General features: G+C 44.5%; 1 protein-coding gene across 1 annotated transcript in view; it reads right to left on the reverse strand.

Moving 5' to 3' along the window:
• Positions 1-16,109, reverse strand: part of DCLK3 (doublecortin like kinase 3) — a 49,941-nt gene that overhangs the window by 12,764 nt on the left and 21,068 nt on the right. Inside the window, exon 2 of the mRNA XM_082348483.1 lies at positions 2,111-3,960. Coding sequence (XP_082204609.1) covers positions 2,111-3,960 — 1,850 coding nt within the window. The remainder of the gene's footprint in view (positions 1-2,110; positions 3,961-16,109) is intronic.

Raw genomic sequence — 16,109 nt, forward strand, 5'->3', positions numbered from 1 at the left:
CAGCAACGAAGACCCAACACAGCCAAAAATAAAATAAATAAATTAAAAAAAATTTTTTTAAAATATGATTTAAAAATGGAATTCTTAGGGAATTCCCTGGTGGTCCAGTGCTTAGGACTCGGCACTTTCACTGCCGTGGGCCTGGGTTCAATCCCTGGTCAGGGAATTAAGATCCTGCAAGCCGCGCAGTGCGGCCAAAAAAACCCAAAAAACAAAAATGAAATTCTTCAAAGGGAGATTTATTCCCTGGTAATTCAGACCATTCAGGCAACCAGTCAATGATCTGCAATTCTATGAATCTGGACAAAAACAAGACTGCTTGATTTAGGGGTCAATGTAGACCTCACTTCACCAGATAATTAGCTCAACTCACTCAGAGTTTCATTCTGCTTGTGGGAGCAGCTTACAGGCAGATGAATGTACTGGGATGATGTTTCCAGGCTGGCTCTACAGCCACGAAATTAAAGGAAACAGGTTAACTCCTTTCCCCTCCACCGCCCTCCCCACCAAAAAAAAAACTGTGGCTCACGAAGATCACTGTCTCCATTTACTACGGCTTCATGTGCAGCAATCTGGCTTTGGATTCTTCCTCATGATGTCCACCTTAATATCAGACTCATTCCTAACATAATAATAATGAGAGTAGCTGCCACTGATGGAATGCTTGCTACTTGCCAGGCAGCATGCTGGGGTCTGTATTCATTCTTTCATCCAACTGATATTTATTGAATCTCCACTATGTGACAGAACTGATGTAGTTTTGAAGGTACAGTCTGAATAAAACAAGGTTCCTGCTGTCATAGAACTTTCCAGGAGGAGGAAAAAGAAAATAGAAGAATAAATATGGAACGTATCAGGCGGTGATCGGGGCTACAAAGAAGAAAGTGGGACAAAGGGGCCAGAGAGTGAACATGTGAAGTGCACTGTCCTAACAAAGCCCACCAGCAACACACTTGAAATTCAGGAACACACTGGGTTCACTGACTCATTGCAACAAGGGAGATCCCCAACATCTTGGGGATCCAGGCATCTAAGTGAGAGGGTGTTCAATGAACTTGTTGTAAGAGCTGGGTTGTGTTAGGTGATTTGGGAGAGGGTGCATGAAAGCAGGATTTTGCTCTGAACTGGATACTGTCAGGAAGTGAGGGTAATTCTATGATTGGGCATCTTGGTAATTCTTATCTAGAAGGTGGGAGGAAGGTGGGGCAGTGAATCATAGTCACCCAAAAGGGAAAATGTAGCCCCATTTGTGGTCTGGACAATCTTGTTCTTATCTGGATTTGGATATGATGATGAAGAGGTCTTGCTTTTGTCTGGATCCATCATGGTCCTAGAGTGTCCTTATTTGATGTTGGTGCTTTGGGAGATTGTTTACATCCAAAAACAGAACAGCTGAGCTGTGTGTGCCAGGCCAGCTCCTGGTAGTCTCAGGCTGCTTTTCCCTTTGCCGTGCTCAATCCTCCCTCAACCTTCTAAGACAGGTACTATTACTATTTCTCTTTTATAAGTGAGGAAACAAAGGCCCAGAGAGATGAAAGGACTGATGCTAGAGGCTTTCGGGATCTTAGTTCCCCGGCCAGGGATCGAACCCAACCCAGGCCCCCTGCAGTGGAAGCTTGGAGTCCTAACCACTGGACCAACTGGGAATTCCCAGTACTGAGCCTTTTGAATTCCTGCGGCAAGAACTCTTCTGCAAAAGGGCCAGGGGGACTTTTGGTGGGAGGGTGGGCTCAAAGCCTGCAGGGGTAGCTGCTACCAGCAGACACCCCTAGCACCTAGGCCAGAGGATGTGCAAACGCCCAAGAAATGAAGTCCACCTGATGACTGTCAAGGTGAAAATATTTTTCTCCCAGGCACGAGGAAACAGTTTCCATTTTGTTTAAATTGGAAGGCTTCTTTCTCGATAATTTAATCAAAACCCATTTATCTCTGCAATTCATGAACTACAAGCAAAGTTTTAAATACTGAAACGAGTATGTTAAAAAAAAAAAAAAAGACCGTAAAGGTAATGCTCTAGCGCACAAGGGTACCAGAGTAGGAGCCCGTTCCGACTTCCTGTATCCCATGTTTTATAACATCCCTCTTCCACCGTAGCCAGGGCGGGGCTTACCAGCAGGTTTTCCGGCTTGAGGTCCCGGTGGACGATGCTCTTGTCGTGCATGTGCACGAGCGCCTTGCACAAGTCCATGAGCATGAGGGCAGCGTCGCGCTCCGGGAACTTCACACTTTCTATAATGGCATCGAAAAGGTCCCCTCCCTGCACGTACTCCATGATCAGGTAGATCTCCGCGTCCGTTTCGTACACTTGATGCAGTTTCACGATGTTGGGGTGAGAGAGGCTCTGGATGATCAGGATCTCGCTGTCGACCATGTCCTCCTTCCCCTTGAGTTTGGACTTGTCTATGATCTTCATGGCGTAGGCCTGCTGGGTGCCGCGGTGCCTGCACTCCTTCACCACCGCGAAGTTCCCGTCCCCGATCACGCGGCCCGGCTCGTACTGCTTGCGCACGTCGGCCGCCAGGATGCCCGGGGGCCGCCGCCTCCTGCCGCCCGGCCGCTCCGCCTTGCTCTCCTCCGGCCTCGTCTTGGGCTCCTTTTCTACCCTGGCCGGCGGCTCATCTAGGGAAACCATCCTCCTCCCTCCGGACGCACCCGGCTTTTTCCCCTTTTCCGCCTCCTGCTCATCCCCTCTGGTCCTGGGGAGCTTCTCTGGGTCGAGGTCGGCAGGATGCTCCCTCCGGAGCCAGCCTCCCTGCTTGCTCCTGCCTGCGGTCCTGCTGTCTTTCTCCTCTCTTATGGGCTGGGCTTCCCCGACGACGTCCCTCTTGGCCTTGGCTGCTGCTGGGCGATGACCTTCCTGGCCTCCTGGGTCTCGGTCCTCTTTCTTGTCGGTGCTTTTGCTGGGTCTCCTCGGCTCCTGAGGCGGGTGCCCGGGACTGCTCCGGGTGCACTCCTTCCAACCCTCCTCCCCACCCTGGGGCTTCTCCTCAGGGGACCTCCTGCAGCTCCTGGTCCTCACCAACCTCTCTACGTCATAGCCGGGGCACCTGCCCAGGTCCAGCTCGCTGGTGCCCAGAGAGAGCCGCTCCCTCTGCAGGCTCTGCTGGAGCTCTCTTTCCCGCTTACACTTCTCACACCTGATTATTTCCACCGACGTCTTTTCAATCTCCACCCCCAGGTGCTTCTCTCCGCTAGCATGCCTCTCCAGGGTGGCATCCCTGGGCACCTTGCTGCTGGGTTCAGGCTCCCACTTCCCCCTCACCCACTTCTTCTGGGCCCTCACCCTGTCCTCCACGGGGGTCCTCCCCTGATGTCTGATGGCAGCCTGGGACCTGGCAGCCTCACCGGAGCTCTTGGTGGTCTCGGTCTCCCCACAGTGGTGACCCCCTTTCAGAGCCTTGCTATAAAGCCTGCTTCTCAGCCTTGGAGAGGGGAGCCGGCTGTGCTGGGTCAAGGTCAGGGCCCGGGCTTTGCTGGGGTACAGTTCCTCTATAGCCACCTGGATGTTCTTCAGCGTCAGTGGCTCTTTGCCCACGGCTATGAAAGCATCCCCTTCCCTGAAGAAATCAGACACACTCCTGATTTCCCTGCCCTTGAGGCTGAACAGCTTCCGCACGCGGTCACTCTTCCATCTGGGAAAGCCCAGGGCCTCTGAGACGTCGGCCAAGAGCTGCTCGAAGGTCTGCACTGACCGTCTGTTGAGGAGCAGCGTGATCTTGCGGAGGGGGTGCCCACCCAGCTTGACCACGGTCACGACCCTGGGCTTCAGCAGGCTGCTGTCAGCGTGGACAGGGTGAAGGCCACCCTGGGGGCTGAACGTGGGCACTATGGAGCCTCGAGGCCCCAGGAATGGTTTCTCCAGGCTCCCTCGGCCAGCAGGCAGCCACGTGCCCTGCAGCTTCCGCTCCGTGATTCTCGAGCTTAAACATTTTAGAGAATGTTCACAGAGACCTCGATGTCCTGCAGGGGAAAAAGGACAAAACAGTATTAGTCCAAGGGGTTCAAAGAGCCTTCTGACCTTCACCAAACCTTTACTAAAAATGACTGATGCTGTTACAAGTTAGAAGTGTGCTCGTTGAGGATCTGCTTGAAACAGTGGAGCCTTTACCGGTTAGGTCTAGTCCCCGGTCTCCTCCAAGAGAGACCAGGAGTGCAGAATGGAGTCGGCACTGGGCCTGAGGTGGCTCCTCAGGTCTTACGGGGAGCAGGACGGACCATGCCTTGGGGGCCCCTTCCAGGCAAGGCCTAACCCTGAATGCAACTCCCGCTACCCTAAAGTAAGCTGAGCTTCAAGAATCTACAACTGAGATAAAAGGTCCAGCGTTTGCTGCCCAGGAAATACCAACAAGAGGTCAGAACTTTCTGGAACTTTAAAAAACCCAAATCATTTTTTTTTTTCCCTGCTAAGTCAATAAGCCTTTATTTTTATTTTTTCCATTTTTAAAAAATTAAAGTATAGTTAATCCACAATGTTGTGTTAGTTTCAGGTATACAGTAAAGTGACCCAGGCACACACACATATACGTATCTATTCCTTTCCAGGTTCCCCCTCACCACTAAAGAATCCAAATCTTACCCACTTCTTTGCCAAGAACAGTTTTCTCAGCTTGACTTTCAACCCACTCAGGGTGAGGCAAGATGTGAAGAGGTTATGATCGCAGAATTTGAGACAGATCTGGATTTGAATCCTGGCATGGCCACTGATTCTTTGCGTGAACTTGGACAAATTACCCACATTCTGTTTTTTTTTTTCATCTATGAAGTGAGAATGATAACACCTTCCTCCCAGGATTTTTGGGAAGAGTAAATGAGAAAATGATTACGATTCACCTGAATGAGTGCTTGACACACAGAAAGGGCACAGTGATAGCCAGTTATTAATATTGTCCTTATGATTTTTTTAAAATATAGATTTTATTCCTACAGTTCAAATTTATTTCCCTTTTTTTTTTTTTGCAATTACTTTATGTCAAATTTTTTGCTGCACGGCATGTCGGATCCTAGTTCCTCAACCAGGGATCAAACCCGCGCCCCCTGCATTGGAAGCACGGAGTCTTAACCACTGGACCACCAGGGAAGTCCCCTGTCCTTATGATCGTAATATCTCTTTTGTATGATCATTTCATTTTGGTAGCAAAGGAACTCATGGGCCAACATGACAAGGTGGTCTTCTCCAAATGGTTTTTCCTCTTGGTATTAAAAAAAGGAAAGAAAGAAACCAAAATCATATTAATAATGAGAATGTGCTCATTCTCATGGTGTTTCCTGATAAACTGAATAAATGAATAAAACAAGACTCTGTATTTCCTGGTCAAATGTACCCAGCCTTACCTCATTTTATTGTGTTTCACTTTATTATGCTTTAAAGATATTGCATTTTTTATCAGCTGAAGGTTTGTGGCAACCCTGGGTCAAGCAAGTCTATCGGCTATTTTTCCAAATAGCATTTGCTCCCTTCGTGTCTCTATGTCACATTTCGGTAACTCTCACAATATTCAAATTTGGTCATTATTGTTATATTTGTGATGGTGATCTGTGATCAGGGATCTTAGATGTTACTCCTATGACTCACTGAAGGCTCAGATGATGGTTAGCATTTTTTACCAACAAGGTATTTTTATATTAATGTATGTACATTGTCTTTTTTCCCAATTTATACTTTCTTTTTTTAAATTAATTTTTGTTGGAGTATAGTTGCTTTACAATGTTGTGTTAGTTTCTACTGTACAGCAAAATGAATCAGCTATACTTATACATATATCCCAACTTTTATGGATTTCCTTCCCATTTAGGTCACCACAGTGCATTAACTAGAGTTCTCATTAGTTGTCTATTTTATACATAGTACCAAGAGTGTATAGGTGTCAATCCCAATCTCCCAATTCCTCCCACCCCACCCCTTTTCCCCCTTGGTATCCATAAATTTGTTCTCTACGTCTGTGTCTCTATTTCTGCTTTGCAAATAAGATCATCTATACCATTTTTCTAGATTCCACATATATGTGTTAATATATGATACTTGTTTTTCTCTTTCTGACTTACTTAACTCTGTACGACACTCTCTAGGTACATCTGTACATTGTTTTTTAAGACATAATGCTATTGCACACTTAATAGACTATGGTAGAGTGGAAACAAAACTTTTATATGCACTGCAAAATCAAAAAATTTGTGTAACTCGCTTTATTGGGATATTCGCTTTATTGCAGTGCTCAGGAACCAAACCCGCGACAGCTCCAAGCTGTGACTATACTTGAGACAAAAGTGGTTCAATTTTCTTTTTTGTCCAGGTCAGGAAAGGAAACAGGAAAATGACAGAATGTGGAATTCAGTTAAACCATGAGAGTGGTTAATTATTAAAGTTGCCCCACAGGATCCGTATGTCATATCCTACGTGCAGCAATCTGCCATTTATGCTTCCTTTAAAAAGAAGTTAAAAATGATAATTTTTTTTTAACATCTTTACTGGAGTATAACTGCTTTACAATGGTGTGTTAGTTTCTGCTTTATAACAAAGTGAATCAGCTATACATATACACATATCCCCATATCTCCTCCCTCTTGCGGCTCCCTTCCACCCTCCCTATCCCACCCCTCTAGGTGGTCACAAAGCACTGAGCTCATCTTCCTGTGCGATGCAGCTGCTTCCCACTAGCTATCTATTTTACATATGGTAGTGTATATATGTCCATGCCACTCTCTCACTTCGTCCCAGCTTACCCTTCCCCCTCCCCGTTTGCTCAAGTCCATTCTCTACGTCTGCATCTTTATTCCTGTCCTGCCCCTAGGTTCTTCAAAACCAATTTTTTTTTTTTTTAGATTCCATATATATGTATACGGTAGCATACGGTATTTGTTTTTCTCTATCTGACTTACTTCACTCTGTATGACAGACTCTAGGTCCATCCACCTCACTACAAATAACTCAATTTCGTTTCTTTTTATGGCTGAGTAGTATTCCATTGTATATATGTGCCACATCTTCTTTATCCATTCATTTGTTGATGGACATTTAGGTTGCTTCCATGTCCTGGCCATTGTAAATAGAGCTGCAATGAACATTGTGGTACATGATTCTTTTTGAATTATGGTTTTCTCAGGGTATATGCCCAGTAGTGGGATTGCTGGGTCATATGGTAGTTCTATTTTTAGTTTTTTAAGGAACCGCCATACTGTTCTCCATAGTGGTTGTATCAATTTATGTTCCCAAGAACAGTACAAGAGGGTTCCCTTTTCTCCACACCCTCTCCAGCATTTATTGCTTGTAGATTTTTTGATGATGGCCATTCTGACTGGTGTGAGGTGATTCGTCATTGTAGTTTTGATTTGCATTTCTCTAACGATTAGTGATGTTGAGCATACTTTCATGTGTTTATTGGCAATCTGTATATCTTCTTTGGAGAAATGTCTATTTAGGTCTTCTGCCCATTTTTGGATTGGGTTGTTTGCTTTTTTAATATTGAGCTGCATGAGCTACTTGTAAATTTTGGAGATGAATCCTTTGTCAGTTGCTTCATTTGCAAATATTTTCTCCCATTCTGAGGGTTGTCTTTTCGTCTTGTTTATGGTTTCCTTTCCTGTGCAAAAGCTTTTAAGTTTCATTAGGTCCCATTTCTTTATTTTTGTTTTTATTTCCATTACTCTAGGAGGTGGGTCAAAAAGTATCTTGCTGTGATTTATGTCATAGAGTGTTCTGCCTATGTTTTCCTCTAAGAGTTTTATAGTGTCTGGCCTTACATTTAGGTCTTTAATCCATTTTGAGTTTATTTTTCTGTATGGTATTAGGGAGTGTTCTAATTTCATTCTTTTACATGTAGCTCTCCAGTTTACCGAGCACCACTTATTGAAGAGGCTGTCTTTTCTCCATTGTACATTCTTGCCTCCTTTATCAAAAATAAGGTGACCTTATGTGCATGGGTTTACCTCTGGGCTTTCTATCCTGTTCCATTGATGTATATTTCTGTTTTTGTGCCAGTACCATACTGTCTTGATTAATGTAGCTTTATAGTATAGTCTGAATTCCAGGAGCCTGATTACTCCAGCCCCATTTTTCTTTCTCAAGATTGTTTTTGCTATTCAGGGTCTTTTGTGTTTCCAAACAAATTGTGCAATTTTTTGTTCTACTTCTGTAAAAAATGCCATTGGTAGTTTGATAGGGATTGCATTGAATCTGTAGATTGCTTTGGGTAGTATAGTCATTTTCACAATGTTGATTCTTCCAATCCAAGAACATGGCATATCTCTCCATCTGTTTGTATCATCTTTAATTTCTTTCATCAGTGTCTTATAGTTTTCTGCATACAGGTCTTTTGTCTCCTGAGGTAGGTTTATTCCTAGGTATTTTATTCTTTTTGTTGCAATGGTAAATGGGAGTGTTTCCTTAATTTCCCTTTCAGATTTTTCATCATTAGTGTATAGGAATGCAAGAGATTTCTGTGCATTAATTTTGTATCCTGCTACTTTCCCAAATTCATTGATTAGCTCTAGTAGTTTGCTGGTAGCATCTTTAGGATTCTCTATGTAGAGTATCATGTTATCTGCAAACAATGACAGCTTTACTTCTTCCTTTCCGATTTGGATTCCTTTTACTTCTTTCTCTTCTCTGATTGCTGTGGCTAAAACTTCCAAAACTATGTTGAATAACAGTGGTGAGAGTGGACAACCTTGTCTTGTTCCTGAGGTTAGAGGAAATGGTTTCAGTTTTTCACCATTGAGAACGATGTTAGATGTGGGTTTGTCATATGTGGCCTTTATTATGTTGAGGTAAGTTCCCTTTATGCCTACTTTCTGGAGAGTTTTTATCATAAATGGGTGTTGAATTTTGTTGAAAGCTTTTTCTGTATCTATTGTGATGTTCATATGGTTTTTCTCCTTCAATTTGTTAATATGGTGTATCACGTTGATTGATTTGCGTATATTGAAGAATCTTTGCATTCCTGGGATAAACCCCACTTGATCATGGTGTATGATCCTTTTACTGTGCTGTTGGATTCTGTTTGCTAGTATTTTGTTGAGGATTTTTGCAACTATGTTCATCAGTGATATTGGCCTGTTGTTTTCTTTCTTTGTGACATCTTTGTCTGGTTTTGGTATCAGGGTGATGTTGGCCTCGTAGAATGAGTTTGGGAGTGTTCCTCCCTCTGCTATATTTTGGAAGAGTTTGAGAAGGATAGGTGTTAGCTCTTCTCTAAATGTTTGATAGAATTCACCTGTGAAGCCATCTGGTCCTGGGCTTTTGTTTGTTGGAAGATTTTTAATCACAGTCTCAATTTCAGTGCTTGTGATTGGTCTGTTTATATTTTCTACTTCTTCCTGGTTCAGTCTTGGAAAGTTGTGCTTTTCTAAGAATTTGTCCATTTCTTCCAGGTTGTCCATTTTATGGGCATAGAGTTGCTTGTAGTAGTCTCTCATGATCCTTTGTATTTCTGCAGTGTCAGTTGTTACTTCTCCTTTTTCATTTCTAATTCTATTGATTTGAGTCTTCTCCATTTTTTTCCTAATGAGTCTGGCTAATGGTTTATCAATTTTGTTTATCTTCTCAAAGAACCAGCTTTTAGTTTTATTGATCTTTGCTATTGCTTTGTTCATTTCTTTTTCATTTATTTCTGAACTGATCTTTATGATTCCTTTCCTTCTGCTAACTTCGGGGTTTTTTTGTTCTTCTTTCTCTAATTGCTTCAGGTGTAAGGTTAGGTCGTTTATTTGAGATGTTTCTTGTTGCTTGAGGTAGGATTGTATTGCTATAAACTTCCCTCTTAGAACTGCTTTTGCTGCATCCTATAGGTTTTGGGTCGTCGTGTTTTCACTGTCATTTGTTTCTAGATTTTTTTTTTTTTATTTTATTTATTATTTATTTTTGGCTGTGTTGGGTCTTCGTTTCTGTGCGAGGGCTTTCTCTAGTTGCGGCAAGTGAGGGCCACTCTTCATCGCGGTGCGCGGGCCTCTCATTATCATGGCCTCTCTTGTTGCGGAGCACAGGCTCCAGACGCGCAGGCTCAGTAGTTGTGGCTCACGGGCCCAGTTGCTCTGCGGCATGTGGGATCTTCCCAGACCAGGGCTCGAACCCGTGTCCCCTGTATTGGCAGGCGGATTCTCAACCACTGCGCCACCAGGGAAGCCCTAGATATTTTTTGATTTCCTCTTTGATTTCTTCAGTGATCTCTTGGTTATTTAGTAGTGTATTGTTTAGCCTCCATGTGTTCATATTTTTTACAGATTTTTTCCTGTAATTGATATCTAGTCTCATAGCATTGTGGTCAGAAAAGATACTTGATACAATTTCAATTTTCTTAAATTTACCAAGACTTGATTTGTGACCCAAGATATGATCTATCCAGAGAATGTTCCATGAGCACTTGAGAAGAAAGTGTATTCTGTTGTTTTTGAATGGAATGCCCTATAAATATCAATTAAGTCCATCTTGTTTAGTGTATCATTTAAAGCTTGTGTTTCCTTATTTATTTTCATTTTGGATGATCTTTAGCACCCCACCCCTACTATGATTGTGTTACTGTCAATCTCCCTTTTTATGGCTGTTAGCATTTGCCTTATGTATTGAGCTGCTCCTATGTTGGGTGCATAAATATTTACAATTGTTATATCTTCTTCTTGGATTGATCCCTTGATCATTATGTAGTGTCCTTCTCTGTGTCTTGTAATAGTCTTTATTTTAAAGTCTATTTTGTCTGATATGAGAATTGCTACTACAGCTTTCTTTTGATTTCCATTTGCATGGAATATCTTTTTCCATCCCCTCACTTTCAGTCTGTATGTGTCCCTAGGTCTGAAGTGGGTCTCTTGTAGACAGCATATATACAGGTCTTGTTTTTGTAGCCATTCAGCCAGTCTATGTCTTTTGGTGGGAGCATTTAATCCATTTACATTTAAGGTAGTTATCGATATGTATGTTCCTATTACCATTTTCTTAATTGTTTTGGGTTTGTTATCGTAGGTCATTTCCTTCTCTTGTGTTTCCTGCCTAGAGAAATTCCTTTAGCATTTGTTGTAAAGCTGGTTTGGTGGTGCTGAATTCTCTTAGCTTTTGCTTTTCTGTAAAGGTTTTAATTTCTCTGTCGAATCTGAATGAGATCCTTGCTGGGTAGAGTAATCTTGGTTGTAGGTTTTTCCCTTTCATCACTTTAAATATGTGCTGCCACACCCTTCTGGCTTGCAGTGTTTCTGCTGAAAGATTAACCTTATGGGGATTCCCTTGTATGTTATTTGTTGTTTTTCCCTTGCTGCTTTTAATATTTTTTCTTTGTATTTAATTTTTGATAGTTTGATTAATATGTGTCTTGGCATATTTCTCCTTGGATTTATCCTGTATGGAACTCTCTGCGCTTCTTGGACTTGCTTGACTATTTCCTTTCCCATATTAGGGAAGTTTTCAACTATCATCTCTCAAATATTTTCTCAGTCCCTTTCTTTTTCTCCTCTTCTTCTGGGACCCCAATAATTCTAATGTTGGTGCATTTAAAGTTGTCCCAGAGGTCTCTGAGACTGTCCTCAATTCTTTTCATTCTTTTTTCTTTATTCTGCTCTGCAGTAGTTATTTCCACTATTTTATCTTCCAGATCACTTATGCATTCTTCTGCCTCAGTTATTCTGCTATTGATTCCTTCTAGAGAATTTTTAATTTCATTTATTGTGTTGTTCATCATTGTTTGTTTGCTGTTTAGTTCTTCTAGGTCCTTGTTAAACGTTTCTTGTATTTTCTCCATTCTATTTCTGAGATTTTGGATCATCTTTACTATCATTACTCTGAATTCTTTTTCAGGTAGACTGCCTATTTCCTCTTCATTTATTTGGTCTGGTGGGTTTTTTTTTTTTTAAGCCAGTTTTTTTTTGTTTTTTTAAAAAATTTATTTATTTTATTTTTGGCTATGTTGGGTCTTCGTTTCTGTGCGAGGGCTTTCTCCAGTTGCGGCGAGCGGGGGCCACTCTTCATCACGGTGTGCAGGCCTCTCCCTGTCACGGCCTCTCCCATTGCGGAGCACAGGCTCCAGACGTGCAGGCTCAGTAGTTGTGGCTCACGGGCTTAGTTGCTCCGCGGCATGTGGGATCTTCCCAGACCAGGGCTCGAACCCGTGTCCCCTGCATTGGCAGGCAGATTCTTAACCACTGAGCCACCAGGGAAGCCCTGGTCTGGTGGGTTTTTACCTTGCTCCTTCATTTGCTGTGTGTTTCTCTGTCTTCTCATTTTGCTTAACTTACTATGTTTGGAATCTCCTTTTCGCAGGCTGCATGTTCGTAGGTCCCATTGTTTTTGGTGTCTGCCCCCAGTGGGTAAGGTTGGTTCAGTGGCTTCTGTAGGCCTCCTGATGGAGGGGACTGGTGCCTCCACCAGTGTTCTGGTGGATGAGGCTGGATCTTGTCTTTCTGGTGGGCAGGACAGTGTCTGCTGGTGTGTTTTGGGGTGTCTGTGACCTTATTATGATTTTAGGCAGCCTCTCTGCTAATGGGTGGGGTTGTGTTCCTGTCTTGCTAGTTGTTTGGCATAGGGTGTCCAGCACTGTAGCTTGCTGGTCATTGATTGGAACTGGGTCTTAGTGTTGAGATGGAGATCTCTGGGAGAGCGTCTGCCGTTTGATATTACGTGGAGCCGGGAGGTCTCTGGTGGACCAATGTCCTGCATTCGGCTCACCCACCTCAGCGGCACAGGCCTGACACCTAGCTGGAGCACCAAGACCCTGTCAGCCACATGGCTCAGAAGAAAAAGGAGAAGAAAAAGAAAGAAAGAAAAAAATAAAATAATTAAAATAAAAAATAATTTTAAAATTATTAAAAATTTAAAAATTAAATTAAAAAAAGAAAAAAAAGAAGAAGAGAGCAACCAAACCAAAAAATAAATCCACCAATGATAACCAGCACTAAAAACTATACTAAAAAACAAAAACAAAAAACGGACAGACAGACCCTAGAACAATAACTCTAAATACTAAACTAAATTAAACATAAAACCAAAAACAAATTAGATGCAGAAAGAAAACCCCAAGTCTACAGTTGCTCTCAAAGTCCACCGCCTCAATTTTGGGATGATTCGTTGTCTATTCAGGTATTCCAGATATGCAAGGTACATCAAGTTGACTGTGGAGATTTAATCTGCTGCTCCTGAGGCTGCTGGGAGAGATTTCCCTTTCTCTTCTTTGTTCGCACAGCTCCTGGGGTTCCGCTTTGGATTTGGCCCTGCCTCTGCGTGTAGGTCGCCTGAGGGCATCTGTTCTTCGCTCAGACAGGACGACGGGGTTAAAGCAGCAGCTGATTAGGGGGCTCTGGCTCACTCAGGCCGGGGGGAGGGAGCGGTGTGGAATGCGGGGCGAGCCTGCTGCGGCAGAAGCCAGCATGACATTGCAACAGCCTGAGATGCGCCATGTGTTCTCTCCAGGAAGTTGTCCCTGGATCACAGGACCCTGGCAGTGGCGGGCTGCACAGGTTCCCGGGAGGGGAGGTGTGGATGGTGACCTGTGCTTGCACACAGGTTTCTTGGTGGCTGCAGCAGCAGCCTTAGCGTTTCATGCCCCGTCTCTGGAGTCCGCGCTGGTAGCCGCAGCTCGCACCCATCTCTGGAGCTTCTTTAAGCGGCTCTCTGAATCCCCTCTCCTCGTGCACCGTGAAACAAAGAGGCAAGAAAAAGTCTCTTGCCTCTTCGGCAGTTCCAGACTTTTTCCCGGAATCCCTCCTGGCTGGCTGTGGTGCACTAGCCCCCTTCAGCCTGTGTCCACGCAGCCAACCCCAGTCCTCTCCCTGCGACCGAAGCCCGAGCCTCAGCTCCCAGCCCCCGCCTGCCCTGGCGGGGGAGCAGACAAGCCTCTCAGGCTGGGGAGTGCAGCTCGGCACCGATCCTCTGTGCAGGAATCTCTCCACTTTGCCCTCTGCACCCCTGTTGCTGCACTCTCCTCCGTGGCTCTGAAGCTTCCCCCTGGCAACCCCCCATCTCCGCCAGTGAAGGGGCTTCCTAGTGTGGAAACTTTTCCTCTTTCATAGCTCCCTCCCTGAGATGCAGGTCCCGTCCCTATTCTTTTGTCTCTGTTTTTTCTTTTTTCTTTTGCCCTACCCAGGTACGTGGGGAGTTTCTTGCTTTTTGGGAAATCTGAGGTCTTCTGCCAGTGTTCAGTAGGTGTTCTGTAGGAGTTGTTCCACATGTAGATGTATTTCTGATGTATTTGTGGGGAGGAATGTGATCTCCACATCTTACTCCTCCACCATCTTGAAGGTCTCCCCCAAAATGATAATTTTTAAGTGCATTTGAATTGTAGCAGAAAGTCCAGTTGTGCCAGCATGGGCAATTTGGCCCAGCATATTGACACAGAATGTTTTTTGGTTTTTAATTATAACATACAATCTGTTCTGAGATGATTTCCATCTAGACACAGGTGTCCGATTAGATGACAAGTGGTGGCTGGTACTGATCTTCCCACAGGATTTATGAGCTTACCAGTCATATTTACAGTTAAACTATTTATTTATGTACATCTGTCGTTCCTTTCTTCTCATAGTCTCTCTGATCTGCCTCCATTTTTGGCTGAGAGGGTTGATGCTGAGAGAGGAGAAGAGAGGTCTCCAGCAGTCACACTAGTTCATGTTTCCTCAGGAAACAGGAAGGATGCCAAGGAAGGTAACTTTCAGATGCACGTGTGCAAAGGGACTAAGTCTTCTCATTTGTTTTCCTTAGTGTGCTTCTCACAGAGTGGGACCCTCAATACATATTTGTCAGGCTAAGGAAAGGGAAAGAATTCTCTATTCCAGGGAAGGTTCAGGGGAGAACCAGGAGGACAAAGGAACATTCTGTGAATACCCTAGGGATGTAGGAGAGTTTAGCATGGAAGGGGGCTCAGGAGGGGCCCAGAGGAGGTCCAAGATGCGATGTCAGGAGACGCACACCAGTACTCTTGGAACAGGATAGACACTGTGGGTCGCATGTTGAGTGGTGACTTAGGACAAAAGAGGCAAGTCGTGATGAGACCTCAGGGTCCCAAATAGTGAACCTGCGCAGTTTGAGTGTAATGATAGATGACTAGGCCCTGTGGTACCCAGAGTCTGAGGGCAGTGGGGGGGGTAGGGGTGGGCACGCTCTGGGATGCTTGTGCCCAGCCAGTTTCTGCAGACCCTAGCTCAGAAGCTGTCCTGATTTCCGGCGGTTAGGAGAGCACTGTGGGCACACTCCACCCCTGAATCCAGGAGAGGCTCCACAGGAGTGGCCCCATCCCAGGGCGCAGACACAAAGGATGTGAACACAGCGCAGCTCAGCCTGTATCACCGCCATCACGCATGCGCAGCCCAATGCCCAGGCGTTCTCAAACTCACTTAAAGCCTCTGTAATCTGGGGCCAGAGTGAGAACTCGGTCCCTCTCCTTCCCAACATAATTAGGAGCTACAGGAATGGCACTTCTGGTTCTGTCTGCATCGTGCTACTGGGGAGTCCTGGGAAAACACAACCTCAAGATGCAATGATTATTATTATTATTATTATTATGGCCACACCGCAGGGCCTGCGGGATCTTCGTTCTGCGACCAGGGATCAAACCGCACCCCCTACAGTGGAAGTGCAGAGTCTTAATCCCTGAACCACCAGGGAAGTCCCAAGATGCAATTATTTTTATCCTCTCTTCCACAAGCCCTCCTTCCTCCTTTAAAGTTCTTGGTCCAGAGCAAATTTTTCTCCTTTAGAAAAAAAATCAGGAGATTCTGAATGCCTGGTCCATAGGCAGGGAGAGCAAATATTAGGGAGAGGAAGAGCCTGGCACGTCCCTGGGGCCCTGGGCTCAGTCTCCAGGACCAGTCCCATCTCCCAGGGAAAACAGCACCCTCAAGGCCTTTGGGGCTGACTGTAAGCAGCGTTATCCCAGGACCTACCCAGATAACCTGACTGTGCCCACTTGTCTCCAACAACAACTTACAAAATCGATTAAGTGGAACCATATGAAATTACCAGTAGTTCTACCAATTACCCCAAAATGGAAATTTCATATGGCTCAACCTAACATGATCTAGGATAATAACTCCTCCTGTGTCCCTACACCAACAATCAATAGTTAATTGAGGTATAGATAGTAAAAATTAAACATCCTAATTCCCAGTCCTCAGCCACTCGCCAGCAGCTTCCAGGAAAG

This window comes from Balaenoptera borealis, assembly GCF_965194805.1.
Source record: "Balaenoptera borealis genome assembly, chromosome: 12".
Taxonomy (NCBI): domain Eukaryota; kingdom Metazoa; phylum Chordata; class Mammalia; order Artiodactyla; family Balaenopteridae; genus Balaenoptera; species Balaenoptera borealis.